Genomic DNA, 18,828 nt, shown 5'->3' with positions numbered 1-18,828 from the left:
TCAGATATCATTGCAGATGGTTGTGAGCCACCATGTGGTTGCTGGGATTTGAACTCATGACCTCTGGAAGAGCAGTCAGTGCTCTTAACCACTGAGCCATCTCACCAGCCCCAAGCTTCCAAATCTTAATTGCCTAGATTCCCAACTTCTTAGCAGTTCTCGGGGCTGCTTGCCTCTCCCCAGCTGTCCCTCTAAGATCTTCACGTGCTATGTTTTTTTTTTGTTTGTTTGTTTTTTTGTTTTGTCTCTTACCTGGAAAGCTATAGTGCTGGCTTATTACTCTCCCCTGTAAGGTCCTCTTCCTTACGCCCGTCCTCTCCAGCCTGTCACCCTGCTCACAACTTCCGTATTGTACAAAGTAATCTTATTACCTTGCCTCTTTTTTTTTTTTTTTTTTGATTCCAGCTCCAAAGTACAATGTGGATGAGACAGGATCCGTGCCCCGCTGGTGTGTGACAGTGTCCAGCGCTTTTAGGAGAGACCTGCTCAGCACTGAGGACCCTGTGCTCCAACAGGCAGCAGTTCATAGAGACATAACACTCCCTCCGGTCGAGCCCCAAGGCATTTTCTCAGTGAAGTAAAATCAGCATTCCCAGCGGGGTGCAGGACAGCATTCACAGTAGAAAGTTCGAGCATGAATATTTATGGTGATTTTTTTTTTCTGTGCCACCGGGAGGAAGAAACGACTGTCACAGGTCTGTCCATACCAGCAACGAAAAGAGAAAAGTGGGTGCAAGTGTTCTATATGTTTATACGTGCTATATATACATAGTGGCTGTAAGTCGGTACCTAAGGGAGGATTCTGTGAGATGCTCTAATTGTTCTCCATATTGACTGTAGTGGTCAGACAATGCACTCCTGGCTTTGTCAGGAGTGCAGGCTCATTCACTACCCCCGACCTGGACAGTGTCCTAGAGTATACATCAGGCTCGTGGGCCCCAGGACCTCACGTCGAGCCTTCAGGTGACGGCAGCATCCTGCAGTGCGCAGGGCGGCCGGCAGGGGGCCGCTGCGCCCGGAAGTTGCACTGGCGGGAGGGGCGGGGTGAGGACGCCTGGGGGTGCGCTCGGCGTGAGTCTGTGCAGATCCCTGACACGAGTCACCGCTCCGGACTGTCCCTGGGAACACGATTGGTCCCCCGTGCCAGCCCCTACCCCGCGGGGCGCAGGACAGAGGCTCCCTGCTTTTCTGGGTAACTGGGCGAGCACCTCTCTGCGCCTGCGTCTTCCCATGTGTAGCCTGATGGTTTGGGCATCCTGTTTGCAGCCAAAGCGCTCGAATCCCGAAGAGGGCGGGTCTTTAAAAGTTCTCGATTCCAGGGCGATCCTGGGGATGCCAGCCCGGGATCCCTGCAGATGGGCGCCTGGGGCAGGAGGATCGCGTGGTTCGCGTCAGCTTGCGCTAGGAAGACGTAAACTAAAGAGCAGGCCCGAGGGGTTTGCAAGCTCCCCGCCTGGCTGATGCCCGCCGGGCACCTCCTAGGAGTTTGAATGCACTCTTGTTTGCTTTGTAGGACGTGTCTGAGCTGTGCGGGGGCGGCGGGATGGACAAGTTCCTGGTGAGGCCAAACCCAGGCGACCTCCAAGGGGGAGGGGAGGAGCCCGCCCCGACCGGAGGAGCCTCGGGCGACCTGAAGAGCCCCAGCTGGCGACACCTTCGTGCGGAAGGTCTCAACTGCGATTACACCGTCCTGTTCAGCAAAGCCGAGGCAGACAAGATTTTCCAAGAGCTGGAGCAAGAAGTGGAGTATTTTACCGGTAGGCGTAGGCTTGGGCGGTGACAGAATGCGCCGTCATTGGGAGAAGCGTGAATTCAGGCTGTGACGGATTAGGTCATCGTCTGGTCAATTCCGATTAGGTTAGGGTTAGGTTATGGTTTGGGATACGGACTGGCCATGAGGTCTAGAACGAAATTACCTGTCTACTGATTGGAATTACCTGGGAAGTTAAAAAAACAACACCAAAAAAAGCAAAACAAACCCCAAACCAAACCATTCTGGGTTCTTCATGATACTGAGTCAGAATAGGGGGAGGCGCAGCTTGGGCCTCAGTGTTCTTTACCAGTCTTTTGGGCCAGTAGCTTGTAGCATGCACAAGACCCCAGGTTACACCCCCCCCAGCATTGTCAAAACAAAGGAGCAAACACACCCATGTGCAGGCAAGTTATGCTTGGTCTATAGAAGAGACTGCAAATAGCCAAGTAGTTTCTCCCTGGAAGGTTGCTTAGTTAATCTGAACCCCTGCTGCTGCTCAGAACTCTGGGCCTTACAGTCCAGTGTCTGAGGAGTCGCAGGTGGTGCTGATGCTGTTGCCTGGAGACCATATGCTGGGATGCTGGGATGAGCAGGCAGGGGCGGTACCAGCCTGAGCTTAGATAAGCCCATCTTTCAGGAATCCACACAGCTGACAAAACCATCCAGCCCTGAGGACTTCGCTGTGCCAGAGCTGTCTCTGTATGCCCTGACTTAAGGCAAAGAACATACAGCTTTAAAAACTGAAGCCAGGGTATGGTAGTGTGTACTTGTGATTTCAGAACTTGGGAGGTGGAGGCAGGAGGATCAGGAGTTCAAGGGCATCCTCAGCTAAATGGAGAGTTCAAGACCAGCCTGGGCTGCGTGAGACCCGTTTTTTTTAAAGATCATAAATAAATGTATGAGCCGGCTCAGCAGTTAAGACTAGGGGACCGAGGTTTGGGTCTGAGCACCCACATGGCAGCCCACAACTCTCTAACTCCAGTTCCAGGTACTATGATACCGTCTTCCAGCCTTCAAGGGCTCGAAACATGTTGAGTGCACAGACATTAGAAGCTGGCAAAGTAAAATAAAAAATACACAAATACATAAAAATAAAGCAAATGTTTAAAAAGGAAGAGAAGCAGGATGGCCTCAGGTGTCTTCTCTTACACAAGTTGTTTGCTTTTGGACCTGGGACAAAGGGACCAAGGTGCATGTTTACACATCAGAGCAGACCTGGCCTCCAGGTTCTCCCAGCATCCCCCAGTCCCTTCCTGGCACACCTCGCCCCCAACCCTGAACTTTCCAGCCCAGGGACTGGACTGCTCTTCCCCCAGAGGCTCTTCTATATAATCCAGACATTTTGGTCTCTTCTTCTCCTCTTCCCTCTGTGCACTTGAACGTCCTTTTCTATTTCTCTTCCCTCTCCCTCTCCCCTGGTGACTTCCCTGGCCTCTGTCCTTGGGACCAGTGAACTCGCCCCAACAAACCTGCAGTTAGTATGATCTAATCTGGTTTGAATTGGCTCATTTCACTGGTGTTGGCGAAATAACCTATCACAAGTCACCCATGTTTTTGTTTTAACAACTTCATGCGGGCTGGAGAGATGGCTCAGTGGTTAAGAGCATTGACTGCTCTTCCAGAGGTCCTGAGTTCAATTCCCAGCAACCACATGGTGACTCACAACCATGTGTAATGGGATTTGATGCCCTCTTCTGGCATGTCTGAAGAAAGCAGCAGTGCACTCATATACATAAAATAAATAATATTTTAAAAAAAAACTTCATGAATATATATGATGTATTTTGGTTATTTCCACACACACCCTATTCTGTCACCTCGACTCCTGCAGAACCCCTTTGTCCCATGCTCTGTCGTGCTCTCATGTTATTTTGTTTTTGTTGCCCACTGGTTTTAATGCTAGTCCACATGCCTCATGTGTCTGCACATAGTGTGTCCGCATGCCTCATGTGTCTGCACATAGTGTGTCTACATGCTTCATGTGTCTGAACATAGTGTGTCTGCATGTCTCATGTACCTGCACATAGTGTGTCTACATGTCTCAGTGTCTGCCCACAGTGTGTCTGAGTCTTGTATGTCTGCACTTGAGGAGGCCACAGAGCCATGCCCAGTGGATTCTCAGTATACTCACGGGCATTCCTTCTGCCTCTCATGATACAAAGCCCAGCTGGAGACCTCATCCTCACTTTCTGAGCCAGGGTCTCTCCTGAGTCTGGAACTTACAGATCCAGCTAGGCCGGCTGGCTGGTAAGCCCTCAGCATTCCCAGGATTCGAGGCATAGGCAGCAATACCTTGTGGCAGGCTCTTTACCGTCTCTCTGACTCTTTTGTTCTTTGAGACATGCTGGCGTGGAGTTTGTGTTCTGTGTACTTCAGCACCAGAGCCATGAGGTCACAGTGGTGTGCCATCATGCCTTTGTAAGACCCTGACCCTCAGTCAGTGGCACTTACTTTGAGATGCCCTCGCCCCCACCCTCCGAGTCAGACACCGAGATGCAGATTGATGCAAAAGCAAGAGGCTTATTTTCCAGCACATTGGGGTCAACCCTCAATCAGTCCCTCCAGACAAGGGACAAGAAGGTGACCCTGAATGGCTATTACAAGCAGTTTTTATACTTTTTAGGGGCACAGGTTAGATCAGCAAGGTTACAGTTGAACCTTATTGACTAAGCATACTGACCTTTAAATCTATTGGCTAGCAAGCATGACACGCATTTGAACTCTACCTGGGACTGTCCGGAGGGTCAGGTGACCATCTGAGAATGTTTTACTCAAAAAATGTTCCTGTGGGTAGAGATTGGAACTTGGACTAGCCTTAGACCCAAGGCAGGTGGATGTAAGGACTGAGAAAGTCCCTACGGTCCTTCACCTTTTTCATGACTACTGGGGACAAGCCACAGTGATTTAGGGTAAGAGGTCTCCAACTGAGCGTTATATGACATGAGCAGAGGGAACGCTGTTTGTACTTCTCCCCCTTTGAATACGCGGCAAGGGAGTGGACTGGACTCGGCTGTCTGCACCCGAGGGTCACAGATGGAACTTCCATTCATCCACGCAGGTGCACTGGCCAAGGTCCAGGTATTCGGAAAATGGCACAGTATACCCAGGAAGCAGGCGACCTATGGAGACGCTGGCCTCACGTACACGTTTTCCGGTCTTACCCTGACACCAAAGTCCTGGATTCCGGTTCTAGAGCGTGTCCGAGATCAAGTCTGCAGGGTGACGGGACAGACCTTCAACTTCGTGCTCGTGAACAGGTAACGCTTCCTCCGAGGGGAGAGTATGGGACTCTCGCTGTGCCTGGCTCATTTGTGAAGACCCTTCTGTAGTGCACCAGGCTCCAGAGGTGGGCGTGGCGCTCTTGCAGAGAACCCAAGTGCAGTTCCCAGTCCTGGCTCCAGCAGATCCAACGCCTCTGCCCTGAATACCTGTACCCACATGTGTGAACTCCCATGAGTATTTCTGCTCACATACACACGAGTGCCTCTTCTGACATGCATGAACCACCACACACAGAATTATAAATCTTCTTTTTGAGAGGAGTCTCCACAGAGCTTGTACGTAGATGTGAGAGGGGTTGAACGTGTTACTGGGAAAGTTAAACCCGGCTGACTGGATTGGGGGTGGGGCTCGATTTGGAGTCAGGAGTACTTTGCTGTACGGGGTTGACCCGTGTACCTGGACGCTCGGCACACCCCTTAACCCCCACCCTGTAGATACCATAGCACCTAGAATGTGGTTCCTGTAGTGACCAACAGTGCACCTCGATGGCAGACTCAGCCTGGCTCTGAGGCTTGAAGTAAATAAAGGGAAAGCCATTTAACCTTAGGTAGTGAGAAGTAGACTCCCCGAGGCTGGGACAGTTGACCTGGTGACTAGCTAGAGAGCTGGAGATAACCAGTGTTCAGACTAGAGCAGAGGAATGAAAGGCATGTGCCACCACTGCCCGGCAAGTCTGCAGGTATTATAAGAAGCAACTTATTAAGTGTTCTATGGCTGTGAGGGTCGCCGTGACCGAAGCTACAGTTATAGAAGGAAAGCATTTCACTGAGCTAGCTTACTGTCTTAGAGGGTGAATCTGTGATCATGATGGCAGGGGGTGCACACAGGCATGGCACTGGCACGGTTGCTGAGAGCTTCACATCCTAATCTGCAGGCAAGAACAGCCACCGAGAAGGGCAGAGGAGAGACAGACAGACAGACAGGGCCTAGTGAGAGCTCTTGAAACCTCAAAGCCCCACCACAATGATGCCTCCTGCAACAAGGCCTCCTGATTGGTCCCAAATAGTCCCACTAGCTGGGGATCAAGTGTGCAAACCTGAGCCTGTAGGGGCCGTTCTCATTCTCAGCAGCACACTTGAGGCTGGGCTCACCGGCCTCCCAGGCTAGGAAGGTGCGGAGCCAGCACACTGCTTCAGGCCGCAAGAGGATGAGGGAGCTGAAGCGTTGGCAGGAGAGGGAGAGAGTTTCTTCCGAATTGTTTGCCCACTGTAGGTACAAAGATGGTTGCGACCACATTGGGGAGCACAGAGACGACGAACGGGAACTGGCCCCCGGGAGCCCCATCGCGTCTGTGTCCTTTGGCGCCTGCAGAGATTTCCTCTTCCGGCACAAAGACTCTCGAGGGAAGAGGCCCCGGAGGACAGTGGAGGTGGTCAGGCTGCAGCTGGCCCACGGGAGCCTGCTGATGATGAACCACCCCACCAACGCCCAGTGGTACCACAGTCTACCCATCCGCAAGAGGGTCCTGGCTCCTCGGATCAACTTGACTTTTCGGAAAATTTTACCTACTAAGAAATAAAACATGTGTTTATTATTTTGTGTGTGTGTGTGTGTACGCGCACACACACACACACAGCGAGGCCAGAGGTGCCAGATCACCTGGTACTGTAGTTATGGGTGGTTGCGGGCTGCTCTGGCTAGCCCCTCAAACCCATTTTTAATAACCAGTGCTCTGTGTTTTCTCTTTTTGCCGGGAGGAATTGGTGTTTGCTTTAGCACAGAGAACACAGAGGGTTATAAAAACTTAGGCAGCACTCAGGAGGAGGGTGCCATGGGATACCCACAATAAAGACCACCATTCAGGGCCTGGCGTGGCAGCACCCAGGAGCAGAGGCAGGCAGTTGTCACAAGTTTACGGGTAGCCTGCTGTACATATGCCCCCTATAAAGGACTAAGACACCACACTCGGGTGTTTGCTAACAAAACCATCTTTATTGCAATAGTACACAGCAGATACAAAGGCTTTAGCAAATCCACACTCAACAGTCTACGGCGTAAGTACTAGCTTAACCTAAGTTTCTCCGGGAAGAAGAGACCTACCGTGAATAACTTAACTCATCATTGGTCATTACCTAATGTAAGAATTTACAAAATGAGGAAGGACATTAGCGCTTGGTCAGGCTGACACGTCCACAGCAGTGGCTCACACGGGGCCTCTGAGCAACATCACACGCTTGTCCTCTCGGCCACTTCTTTTCCCAGCTGACCTCAGGAGGAGCGGCAGGACTGGTACTTGGGGCCCTCAGCCCTGCACAGTGCTCTAAGGTCACAGGTGACTGACCACTTGTGTGTTCATCTCAGCCTGGAAGCCAAGTCCGTGGGTCTGTGGTGGCGTGGAGGTCCAGCCCAGCATAGTCTTGGAGTCCTCGGATGCACAGTGAGACCTGATCTCATAGCTGATGCCTAGGCACATCTGGAATGTCTGCCAGCTTACCCCCAGCAGAGAAAACATGGCCTCGGCCTTACCTCAGTGACCTGTGGATGGGTCTGGCTCCAAACCTTAGACCAGAAGTGTCAGTTTGAATTTGGTATCTTTTTTTAAATTACACACTTAGCTAACACGTAGGTACTACTGTGCTGTCCCGATTCCTGTCCCTGGCTGTTCATGAGGCGTGTCTGGAAAGGGGAGAGGCCCAGTGTACCTTTTGCTTAAGGAGGTCAGCAGACACAGAGGACGGCCTACAGTCTGGCCGCAGAATGCATCTGCTCCACTTGTGTTCAGGTGTCACACTCCTTTCTTCCTCACTGTGGCCTGACTGAGAACGAGAGGTCCAGAGAGTGCGGCCCTGGGTCAGTGCCCGCTCTTCCTAGCCCAGCTTTCAGGTCACCCTGCCAGCCTCTGGCCTGTAAACCCTGCTGTGGGCAACTAATAACACAGAGAACCACCTTCTGTAGCGTTCAGCAGTGCAGAGGACATGGCTCAGGAAGGGGCTGCCGCCTCTCCTGCGTCCTCCGTGGACTTGGCAAGTGACCTTGATGGCACAGGGAACTCAAGGTTACAAAAGGCATTCCCAAAGGTGGGGAGGTGTTCTTGAGGCTTTGGGGAGGAGACAAGGTTTTAATGATGGAGCCCAGGCTGGCTTGGAACTTGCAGTGATCCTCCTGCCTCAGTCTCTACATGCTGGGATCCCAGGTGTGAGCCACCTCGATGTTTTAGGCATTCTTGAACTGTTCTTTTGACCACTGAGGAGCCTGGAAGGACAAGGGCTGTCCCAGCATCACGCCTGACTCTCAGGTCATGCTTGGTCTCAGAACGACAAGGGCTGTCCCAGCATCACACCTGACTCTCAGGTCATGCTTGGTCTCAGAACAATGGGAAACAAAGGCACTTTTTCTTCTGAATGGTTGCCTTTAATAATTTCACTAATTCTTGTCAATATTATTTATGGGCCTTATTAAAAATAAAGGTCTATGGTGAAATGGCAGGGGTTAGCCAAAGATGGCCTCTGAAAACACCTAGCATAATACAGTACAGGGAAGGTGGCTTCTGGGATCCGGTTCTTTTAATTGCCTGTGTCAGGTAAGACATTCTAGACACACAAGGACATCTTCCAGTTCACCCTGGCAGTGCCGTGTAGGACTGGCTCCCTTGTGGAACCTGCTCTCAGAATACACAGAAGGCTGAGGGCTCTAGAGGGCTGGCTTGCACGTGTACACGTGGCATGCCTTTGTTTTTATCCTGGACAGTGTGGACCTCACCATGGGCCCTGGCTCTGGACTGGCCTGTCACTCCTCAGACCTATACTCTCGCCCCTGCTGCTGCACTCTGGACAGAACTCGCTCGTAGAACAGCAGGTAGGCACTAGAGGACAGGACCTCCTGCAGGCTGGCCTTGCGGACGGTGTCATCGGAAATCCACAGCCATTGGTTGCTGGTTGAGAGAGGGTTCTTGGCAGAAGGTGGCGACCGTCTGTAGGTGACAAAGTGTCCAGAGTGCATGTCTCCATGGTGGACGACAACTGCCATCAAGCGGAAGAGGTATGTGGAGGAGCTGAAGGGTGGGAAACGCCACTTGGTTATCACAGACCCAGGCTTGTAGGCAAAGCTTAAACAGCACTGTGTGTTACACTTCAGGAGGTGAGTGTGAGTGTGCACAGGTACACCTAACTGTTAATGACAGCTCTACACTTGAAGGATGTGTGCTGAGTGCAACATGCTTCCAACGGGAACGGCTAAAGTCTACACTGAGTGCCTAGCTGGAGTCCCAGGAAAATAGTTCTCTGCACACTTTACACATGGGCACACACATATACACACACAGCCAGATTTCATGCACTTATATAATTTTTACTTTAAAAATTATTTCCATCTTGGAAATAACTAAGTAACAACAAATCATGTTATCCCACTTCAAAATGAAAGAGGGAATTAGCCCACGCCTCTATTCAGGACCCTGGGACCTGCAGAGCCACAGTGAGTAGCCAGCAGGCTGCTCAGTAGCCTCCCTCCTCACCTGTAGTCAGGAACCACGGGCAGAGGGAAGGCCATCGGGGAAGGCAGGGCTGGCAGCAGAGTCGGGGAGCAGGCGCCGTTCATAAAGATCTGCGTCTTGGGGGCCCCTGGCTGACTCAGACCTGTAGGAGAAAAGGCCGTTACAGGACGGGCAGCTGATCTGTGTCAACGGCTGGTCGGGTTCTGTTCAGCTGCAGACACAGTCATATGATGCAGCCCAAGCTGGCTCTGAAATGCTGCAGACGGTCAAAGCAAGACGGCAGCCCCGCAGCGCCTCCCTGTGCTTTCCTTCTGTGATGGCTTTTATGTTCTCACAGTTCTGAAAGGTACTATCATTGCTGTATGCATGCTTACTTCCAGCACCTGTGTGGGGCCAGGGGACAACTCTGTGCAGCACTCTGTCCTCGCCTTTCACCTTTCCGTGGGTTCCAAGGGTCCAACAGAGGGTGCCTTTCCCTACAAGCTAACCCATGGTCCGTGGTCCTCACTCGGTCGGTGCTTATCACTCTGCAGTGCAGTTCTCTAGGAACCGCTGGCTGGGGCGTAGCTCAGGAGAGCGCGGTCCTAGAAGTGAGGTGCTCAGCGCTGATGCAGCGCTGGTGAGAATAAAATGGAAGCCCTTGCCCTCCCACCCCATCCCTGCTATTAGGAAGTCAGCCAATGGCTGCACGGCTAGAGTGCAGGGTGAAGAGCCAGGCAGGGACACCAGCTCTTCTTCTCTGGGCCGTCCATCGACTGCACACACCTGGCTTCGGGGCCACCTGTGTGTCCTGTCCTTCCAGGGCAGACCCTGGGTCCTCGGAGGCTTTGGGGCCATGCTGGCTGGGTTTGTGTCCCAGGAGGCGGTACTTGTAGAAGTCCATCATGAGGAACTCGTTAAACTGCACGTGCTCGTGCCGCTTCAGGGGCGTGCCGTGGCTGGACCAGCTGAGCCGCTGCAGATGGATGCAGAGGCACTGTGGCAGCTGCGGGCAGAGGGGAAAGGAAATGTCGGACGTGCAGAGGCTGACAGAGGCCCTGCCTTCTCCCAAGCGGAGCACAGCGCAGGACTCACCTTTCCTAGCTTCAACTGTTTAACAAAAGTGGTCCTCTGGTGCTCCACCTCCTCCCCGTTCCGTGTCCCCTTAGCTTCAATCTGCAATAAAGCCATGGCATGTCTGTGGGAGCCAGCAGCGAGGGAGCCGCAGCCCCGTGAGCCCCGTCCAAAGCTCAAGTCTGTTCTCACAGACTCCTCCTCAGAGGCAACAGGAGCCATGGAGGGAAGAGAAAGGAAATGAACACTGAAATGTGAACTTTTTAAATACTCAAAAATGCTATGCAGAGCGGCCTGGAGACATTAGCAGTTCAGAGCACTTGTGGCTTTTGGAGAAGACCCAGGTTTGGTTCCAAACACCCACGTGGTTTACAACCAGTGTTAACTCCAGTTCCAGATCCAATGCCCTCTTCTGACTTGTGTGACACCAGGCACTCACACCGTGCACACACAGTCATGCAGACAAAGCACTCATATACACAAATAAATCCCAAACCAGTTCTATGTGGATTCCCCAGGCCCGCCTCTTCCTCTCAGCCCTGTATGTTTCACTCTGGAGTCTCATTTGTATAGCTTCTCAGAATAATTCTGAACATCTTGGCCCTCCCTGCCTGAGAGAGCCTCAGCGTCCCCAGGTATCCTTGGAATTCAGTGGCAACTGCTGCTGACAGTGGAACGGGGGCAGAAGGTGGGTTTCAGCACCTACGGCCCCGCCTGAAGACCTGGAGGTGGCGTGGCAGTCAAATCTGTGCCTGGGCAGCAGAGGGCGCCTGTGAGCAACCTCTCTCCCACCCTGCCACTGCTCAGTAACTTCCCAAGGTTCCTCTTCCTCCAAACCAGTGTTCCCCCCTAGAAGTGTGCAGGGAAGCTCCCAGGCCTCGATTCACAAGGATGTGCGAGGTTCAGGAGAGTCCCAGGGACTTCCAGAACCCGTGAGCTACTGAGCTATGATCCATGCCTCAAAAGGTTATTTAAACGAGCCCTCTCTGGAAAAGGAGTCTTCAGTGAAGCTGCCCGCAGGCTGACAGAAAGCTCCAGAAACGCAGCTTCTGGGGTCGTTACAGGCTGGGCGGTTTTGTTGGGTTTGTGTGTGTGTGTGTGTGTGTGTGTGTGTGTGTGCTGCAGCTCTCCTATGGATGTACCCCAGCTGCCCTCAGACGTCTATTTAGCATTCTTCTGGATTCAGACGGAAGTGGGGTCCAGGTAAAAAGTGGACACACACGAGACCAATGGGAAGGAAGCACAGACGGGAGTGGGGACTCCGTGTACACCCTGAGTTTAAGGTGCTCCTATAAATATGGGGCACAAAAATCACAGGTAGCCGCTCTACAAGCAAGGTGGGAGAGGGCAGTGACTGGTGTAGGTGGCAGGTGACGCTGTGGACTGCGTACCTTGGTACAGTTGTCACACACAACGTCCCGCACGGACTCGGAGGAGATGAAGTGGTGAAGGCAGTGGTCCAGTGTCAGCGGGTGGCCCTACGGCAGGAGCGGGCAGTTAGAACGGCTCAGAGGAGCTGCGCTGGGGCACAGGCAGCCTTGAGGGCTCTGTCCACAGTCTACAGGCATCACATCGGGCTTTAGACGCACTGGGAGCACTCAGCCCCTGCTGACGGGCTCAAGAGAGGGGTGGACACTGGGAACCAGGCACCCACACAGGCTCAGGAGGGGGCAGAGCCGAGGAGATCTGCACCTGCAAGATCAGTACGTACCCAAGTAGCAGCTGGAATACTGAGGGAAAGGCTGTCAAAGGTGTCAAACCGAACAGGACTCTGAAAGAAATATTGCACGAAGTCAAAGGGGAGCTGGACATCAGCAGACGGGGTGGCTTAGCGTCCGCAGTCAGATGACAGCACCCCGGACACGGGGCAGCAGCATTAAGTAGCAGCGTGAGATCACCCTTGAGTATGTACCCGGCCCAAAAGCTTGGGGATTATTTTTTAAATATCCTAAGGAACTGGTACCAACTACCAGGATTTCCACCAGTTCCACTGATAGCACCAAACCGATAGGAGTCGTTGAAGCCTAGGGAGTCGTCAGACAACTGTGGACGGCCATGGAGTTGAGTCTGTGTTACCAACACTAGTACAGTGGACTGTGTGTCTGCACGGAGGCCATGCTGTGTTAGAAAGCATCCCTGTGTAAGGTGACAGGGTCGCTTAGACCTGCAACCCTGGAAAAGCTCTAAAAGCAGGACAGCTTGGACGGCTAGACACAGGCAGACACAGGCTCCTGAGTGAGGCCTGCCCACCTACTCTGCATGGTGCTAGAGAGAAGCAGCCACCGTTCAGGACCGAGACGTCAGAAGCTGGCAGACAGACAGGGTTGTCAGAGAAGATAAGCCCTGAGTTGTGTACATAGCTGCCCACAGAGCAGCACAGGTGCAGGAGGACCTTGAGGGTCCTGGCAGACACAACAGCGAAAGTCAGAACAGAACAGGGCATTTGCTGCCTAAGAAAAAGAAGAGTTGTCGGGTGGTGGTGTTGCACGCCTTTAATCCCAGCACTTGGGAGGCAGAGGCAGGTGGATTTCTGAGTTCAAGAGTTCGAGGCTAGCCTGGTCTACAGAGTGAGTTCCAGGACAGCCAGGGCTACACAGAGAAACCCTGTCTCAAAAAAACAAAACAAACAAACAAAAAAAAAACCTAAAACAAAACAAAACAAAAATAGAAAGAAAGAAAAAGAAGAGTTTGGAATTTGGGCCAAATTAGTTGCCTTTCAGAACAAATCCATTTTCTTCTCAATCTCCTCCTTCTTCTCTTTTTCTTCTTCTTCCTCTCCCTCTTCCTCTTTTTTCTCCTCCTTTTCATCTTGTTTTGGTGTATGTGGGTCTGTGGGTCGAATGTAGCCCAAACTGGCCTTGAACTAGATATGCAGCTGAAGCTGGCCCAGACTTGTTATTCCTAGGCCCATCTCCTTACAGCTGGGGTAGGTGTGTGCCTGTCTGAAAATTCATTTTCTAAGGGACAAAGGAATCCAGAGTCTACTGTATTGTATATGCAACAAAAACACCTAGTGCCAGAGGAGGAGAGGAAGATGTCATGAACCAATGAGAGTTGGCCTAGTGTGAAACTGGCGCCCACGGACCTCACACACACACACACGCTGTCAGTACGATCCAGGGAAGAAGTGTGAGAAGGCGACAGACAGAGAATCCCAGCAGAGAACTTAACGAGAAAGAGAAAGGAAAACTTTACACTCTGAGTGTGGCACGCCTGGGATCCCAGCTGGGGAGCTCAGAGACAGTCCCTATGGTTTGCTGGTGGCCACGTCAGCAGATTCTGAGAAAGACCCTGCCTCAAACCCCAGGTGTCAGGGCAACTAAGGACAACCAACCTGGGCCTCTGGCCTACACACACCACACACACACACACACACACACACACACACACACACACGTACAGCATGACCAACCCTCCGGCCTCCACACACATACATACAGCATGACCAACTCTCTGGCCTACACACACACACAACCAACCCTCCGGCCTCCACATGCATACACACACGTACGGCATGTCCCAGCAGGGACTCCAGAGGAAGGCTCTGCATGACACAGGGTTGACAACTCTAAGCTGTATACCTTGGGAATACTCGTCTCGTGTTTCCTAGAAGACCACCAGAAGAGGACATGGCGGCTATCGCCGCCTTACTCGGCCTCACCAGAGACAGGCGTAGAGAAGACATAAAAGGCAGAGGGCTGTGGGGAGGCTGATAGAACTCCCAACTGGACACATCAGCCACTGCAAAGACTCCACAAGCGTCCAGAGCGTGGCTCAGGACAGTGCTGGCCTTGCACTCACAAGGACACACACACACCCTGGGTTCAGTCCCCACACTGTGAAAAACAAAATAAGAAAACATTTGTAAGATCTCAAGATATAAAACAGAAACAACAACCAACCACAACTCCATGTAGTGGTGACAAGCAGAAAATACAACATTCCGAAATTCCACTTGCAAGAGCTTCAAGATAGAAATAAATGCAAGGAAAAATCAGAGATGTGTGGCCAGGACACATCAAGGATCACAATATATGAGTCTTACTTCTCAAAAAGAGTAACGTGTTAGACACGGGTGATGTCAATCAACACAAGGCAGCAAGAAAGCGCAACACAGCACCTACAGAGCAAGAAAAAGCCTCTGCAAACCACACACCTGATGGGGAAATGTCCAAGGAACCCATAAGTCAGCAGCACCCATCCCCCCCAAAACTAAGGCAAGTAACAGTAAAAAAACAAGCAGCCAGGTGTGGTGGTAACACCTGTGATACTCGCTCACACCTGTGATGCTCACACCTGGAAGGGCTCCCAAGGGAGGAGGAGCAATTCAGAGGTTAGCCTGGGCTACATGAGATTCTGCTCTAAAAACAACCAAAAAGGAAAAGAAGGGAAGGGAAGGGAGAGAGAAAGGAAAGAAAAGAGAAGGAGAGGGAGGAACTGAATGCAGACAAGCAGATCAGCAAAGGACACACACACAAATGTTTCCTAGAAGCCCAGCCGTGGCCGACAAGCACTACAAAGGACAAGAAGGTGCCTGCCAGGACAGCTCACGGGTCAAGCGCTTACCTTACAAGCATAAGGGACCTGAGTTTGAGCCCAGAACCTATGTTAAAAACAAAACAAACAAACAAACAAACAAAAACAAAGCCAGGCATGGTAGCACACACTTGGAAAGCTAGAAGCCGGAAGGTGGAGACAGGCAGGAGCCAGCGCTCACTGCTGGGCCAGCTTAGCTGACTTAGTACATACCAGATCAGTGAGGGACCGTGTCTCAGGAAACAAGTGGCCCTCAAGGCTCCCCCTGCCCCACTCTCCACACACATGGGCATGGGCACATGAGGACAAGCCGTGTGGGCAAAGGATGGAGAAAAGCAGCTCTGCCACTCTGTGGTAGGAACTGGGCAGACACTGTGCAAAGCAAAATGGAGAGTCTTCAAAGAGTTACAATTAGACATGTCTGTCCCCTGTGGTCCCAGTCCTTGGAACACTGGAAGGTATTAGGACTGAGTCTCAGGACAGCCAGGGCTACAACAGTGACAGCCTGTTTCAAGTCAGACAACCAACCAACCAACCAACCAACCAACCAACAGAATTAGCATATGGATCCAATCTGTTTGTGGGTGTGAACGCAGTTGACAAGCTCAGCACCACACGAACACCTGATGCTGCATGCTCACAGCAGCACTGGCACAACACCCAAGACACAGAAGCAAGCCCAGCCTCCGCCAGAGGAGAGCGTAAGGAAATGTGCACACACACCCATGTACACAAAGGATATATTCTCCCAAGAAAAAGAAGGCAACACTGTGCTTTCTGACTACACAGATGAACCTGGGGCATCCCCTAAAAACTACTCCCACATGACCTCACTTAATGACAGATTTACAGAGACGTAGACTGGTAACTGTCCTGGTGGAACATAAGATGGGGAAATACCTTCAGGGAACAGGTGCCCAGCACGGTGACTTCGGTTAACAAAGCACACTTGAAACTCACTGAAAGGGGCCAATGAGTTGTCACCACACACACAGACACACACACACACACACACACACACACAAGCTAAGAGGATCCTGACGAGTTGTCACCACACACACAGACACACACACACACACACACACACACACACACGGGATCCTGACGAGCTGTCACCACACACACAGACACACAGACACACAGACACACACACACACACACACACACGGGATCCTGACGAGCTGTCACCACACATTCGCTAAGGCTGTGACTCCAGAAGTCGCTGGATTGAGCATGTATCACTAGAGTCCATCTCAAACCGTCACTCAGGGTTCTGCACATCTGTGTAGACTCTGCTTATCAGTTACTCCCAGGGAAGCAGGCGAAGTCCTGCAGTGAGGGGTGAACTATACAGCAGCTGTAGGGAAGGCTGGCGTCAGGAGTCAGACAGGAAGGTGCGTGAGGCCTGAGCACCCATGTGGGATAGTACAGCTGCTCTGGAGAATTATCTGGAAGCTCCTCAAAAGACTGAACCAGGGTCCCCACATGGTGGCTCCCAGGTACAATTCATTCATTTAAGGACACATCCACACAAAATCCCCAGAGTGGAAACAATGTAAATGCCCCTCATCTGACGGCAGACAAGGACACTTGTCAGGGCCATGTGACACAGGAGCATCCGGTTCTAAACAGTAGGAGGTGCTGTGCATGCACCCCAAAAGAGAAGGCCTAACCGTGCGGACCATGTCACCCAGCAGAACAGAAACTAGGAGGGACGCTCACGTGTGCCGTGTGTGCAGGAGGGATGCTCATGTGTGCCGTGTGTCAAAATGTCCTGAAACTGCCTAACACTTATAAAAAACTCTCTCTTTGTGCTTTTGAGAGTTTTCCATGAAAAGGTTAGAACCCTCAAATCTAAAGCAAAGCACCTCCCACTCCTCAAATCTGCTGTGCCTACCAAGAGCAGACAGACACACAGATCTAGGACCTGCAATCTATCAACTGACAGCAGCTGTGCTGTTCCTGGGGCAGACGCTGCCTGAGTGTCAGGTGATATCCACTCTGATGTCCCCTCAGCACCCTCCCTCCCCACCCCACACAGCCAGGCCGCACTGCAGGGCCTTTCCTGCATCCTGACTGACAGGCAGCCACTTACCTGGTGCTCACAGTGTTTGCACACCATGTTACTGGTGAGTCTTCCGTGGAAAGGGTGCTGAGACTTCCAGTGATTGGTCGTGGGGTGAGGGGACCCTGGAATGAAAAGCACCTTGACACACCGCGTCACTCGAGGCTCACCCCAACTCCACCCTCCTGCGTACAGAGCAGACACGCCTCCTCTAGGAAAATGCTCCCGTGACGTGCAGCGAGAACCTTCCTCGGGCACCTCCAGTCTCCGTCCTCACATTTGGCTGTGCATGGGAGCAGACCTAAGGGTGCTATGTAAGGTCTACAGACGCGTGCCCACTGTGAGAGGGGGGGTCATGGGGGGCAGTCCACAAAGCGAGGGAAGCTCTGAGGCAACCTGAATAAACGAGTTCTAGAGAACACGGCTGCTCCTTGCTTAGGATGGGGCTGGTGGACACAGCACTGGGGGAACACTCTCTCCACAAGCAGGCAGCCCTGAGTGATGTCCTGACCTGCTCGTTAGCCATGTGACCAGGAAGTCACTTCAGCTCTCCCAGTCTCTCTTAGACACAGAAATATCATCTACGCTATGGTCCAGGCTGACCTGGAACCATGTAGCTTAGACTAGCCTTAAAGACAGTAAATCCTCCTGCCTAAGCCTCTCAATTGTTGAGGTTACAGGTGTGAGCCCACAGTTGGCCTGTAAACTTAATTGGTGGAAATGGGTAAGTGCCCCAGTATCCACTGAGGCTCAGATGAGGGGCGGTGCTTGCTGCCTGGGACCAACTACCGGCAGGGCTACGGCTGACGCCCAGAGGCTGTGCTGACTTCAAGTCTTGAGAAAATACAGATTTTTATTCTGAGGCAACAGCATGGATGTCCAGCACAGCCCTGGCTGGTCACAGCCGGCAGGAGACAGGAGCAGTGCTGTCCTATCTAAAAATCCACATTTTGCTTTCATTCATTTCTTTAAACACACATTTTATCGATGGAAAGCGCCTACCTCTCGTGTGGCAGGTGACTTGTCTGGGAGCCATTTCTGACTGCTGCTGTAGGGAAAAGAGAGAGCGATTGAGAACCAGACGGCAGCCCTTTTAACCACCCTCACCGCCCGGAATCTTACAAGTTCCTAGGCCAGCTGCACAGTCAAAACCAACATCCTCACAGCCCAGCTTTCTGAAGTGGTGCTGATCCGCCTGCCGGTTGGTTTCTACATTAATTCCTTTCTGGTGGCCACAAAACCATGCTTCTCCTCTCTGGGGGATACTTCCCCCCATTGCCAGTCAACTCCTATCACTGCCCGAGGTATTACATTGTCACAGGGAGAGGAGCACTCGCTCAGAGAGCCCAGTGCCCCTGACTCCCCTCTACTAACAAGAAAAACGAGCCAATCTCTCCTCACACACAACCCAGCAATGAACCCTCTTAGAGCTGGCTGCAGCACACACGCCAGCAGCGGTGCTCAGACTGTCAGCCACAGCTCCTGGTTACTGGATCTGACTCTCTAATCTAGGCCTCACACAGACTGTGTGCTCTGTCCTTACTGAGAGTGCACACACTGACACAGTCTGTGTGCCCTGTCCTTACTGAGTGTGCACACACTGACACAGTCTGTGTGCCCTGTCCTTACTGAGTGTGCACATACTGACACAGACTGTGTGCCCTGTCCTTACTGAGTGTGCACACACTGACACAGACTGTGTGCCCT

General features: G+C 52.1%; 2 protein-coding genes across 2 annotated transcripts in view; one reads left to right on the top strand and one right to left on the bottom strand.

Moving 5' to 3' along the window:
- The first annotated feature begins 1,051 nt into the window (after positions 1 to 1,051).
- On the top strand, positions 1,052 to 6,577 carry Alkbh2 (alkB homolog 2, alpha-ketoglutarate dependent dioxygenase). Its single transcript, XM_028765470.1, has 4 exons — positions 1,052 to 1,192; positions 1,514 to 1,757; positions 4,812 to 5,010; positions 6,248 to 6,577. Exons 2-4 carry the CDS (start codon positions 1,544 to 1,546, stop codon positions 6,552 to 6,554), a joined length of 720 nt encoding a protein of 239 aa, XP_028621303.1. The 5' UTR covers positions 1,052 to 1,192; positions 1,514 to 1,543; the 3' UTR covers positions 6,555 to 6,577.
- A 368-nt stretch (positions 6,578 to 6,945) lies between these two features.
- Usp30 (ubiquitin specific peptidase 30) overlaps positions 6,946 to 18,828 on the bottom strand; it is a 23,466-nt gene continuing 11,583 nt past the window's right edge. Inside the window, exons 6-13 of the mRNA XM_028765469.1 lie at positions 18,124 to 18,169; positions 17,152 to 17,246; positions 12,232 to 12,291; positions 11,912 to 11,998; positions 10,542 to 10,622; positions 10,233 to 10,452; positions 9,489 to 9,609; positions 6,946 to 9,026 (exon numbers count right to left, since the gene is read on the bottom strand). Coding sequence (XP_028621302.1) covers positions 8,762 to 9,026; positions 9,489 to 9,609; positions 10,233 to 10,452; positions 10,542 to 10,622; positions 11,912 to 11,998; positions 12,232 to 12,291; positions 17,152 to 17,246; positions 18,124 to 18,169 — 975 coding nt within the window. The 3' untranslated portion in view covers positions 6,946 to 8,761. The remainder of the gene's footprint in view (positions 9,027 to 9,488; positions 9,610 to 10,232; positions 10,453 to 10,541; positions 10,623 to 11,911; positions 11,999 to 12,231; positions 12,292 to 17,151; positions 17,247 to 18,123; positions 18,170 to 18,828) is intronic.

Source organism: Grammomys surdaster, unplaced genomic scaffold (assembly GCF_004785775.1).
Source record: "Grammomys surdaster isolate TR1022 unplaced genomic scaffold, NIH_TR_1.0 164, whole genome shotgun sequence".
Classification (NCBI taxonomy): domain Eukaryota; kingdom Metazoa; phylum Chordata; class Mammalia; order Rodentia; family Muridae; genus Grammomys; species Grammomys surdaster.
Note: the sequence above shows the minus strand (reverse complement) of the source record. Positions and strands in the feature narration are given on the sequence as shown.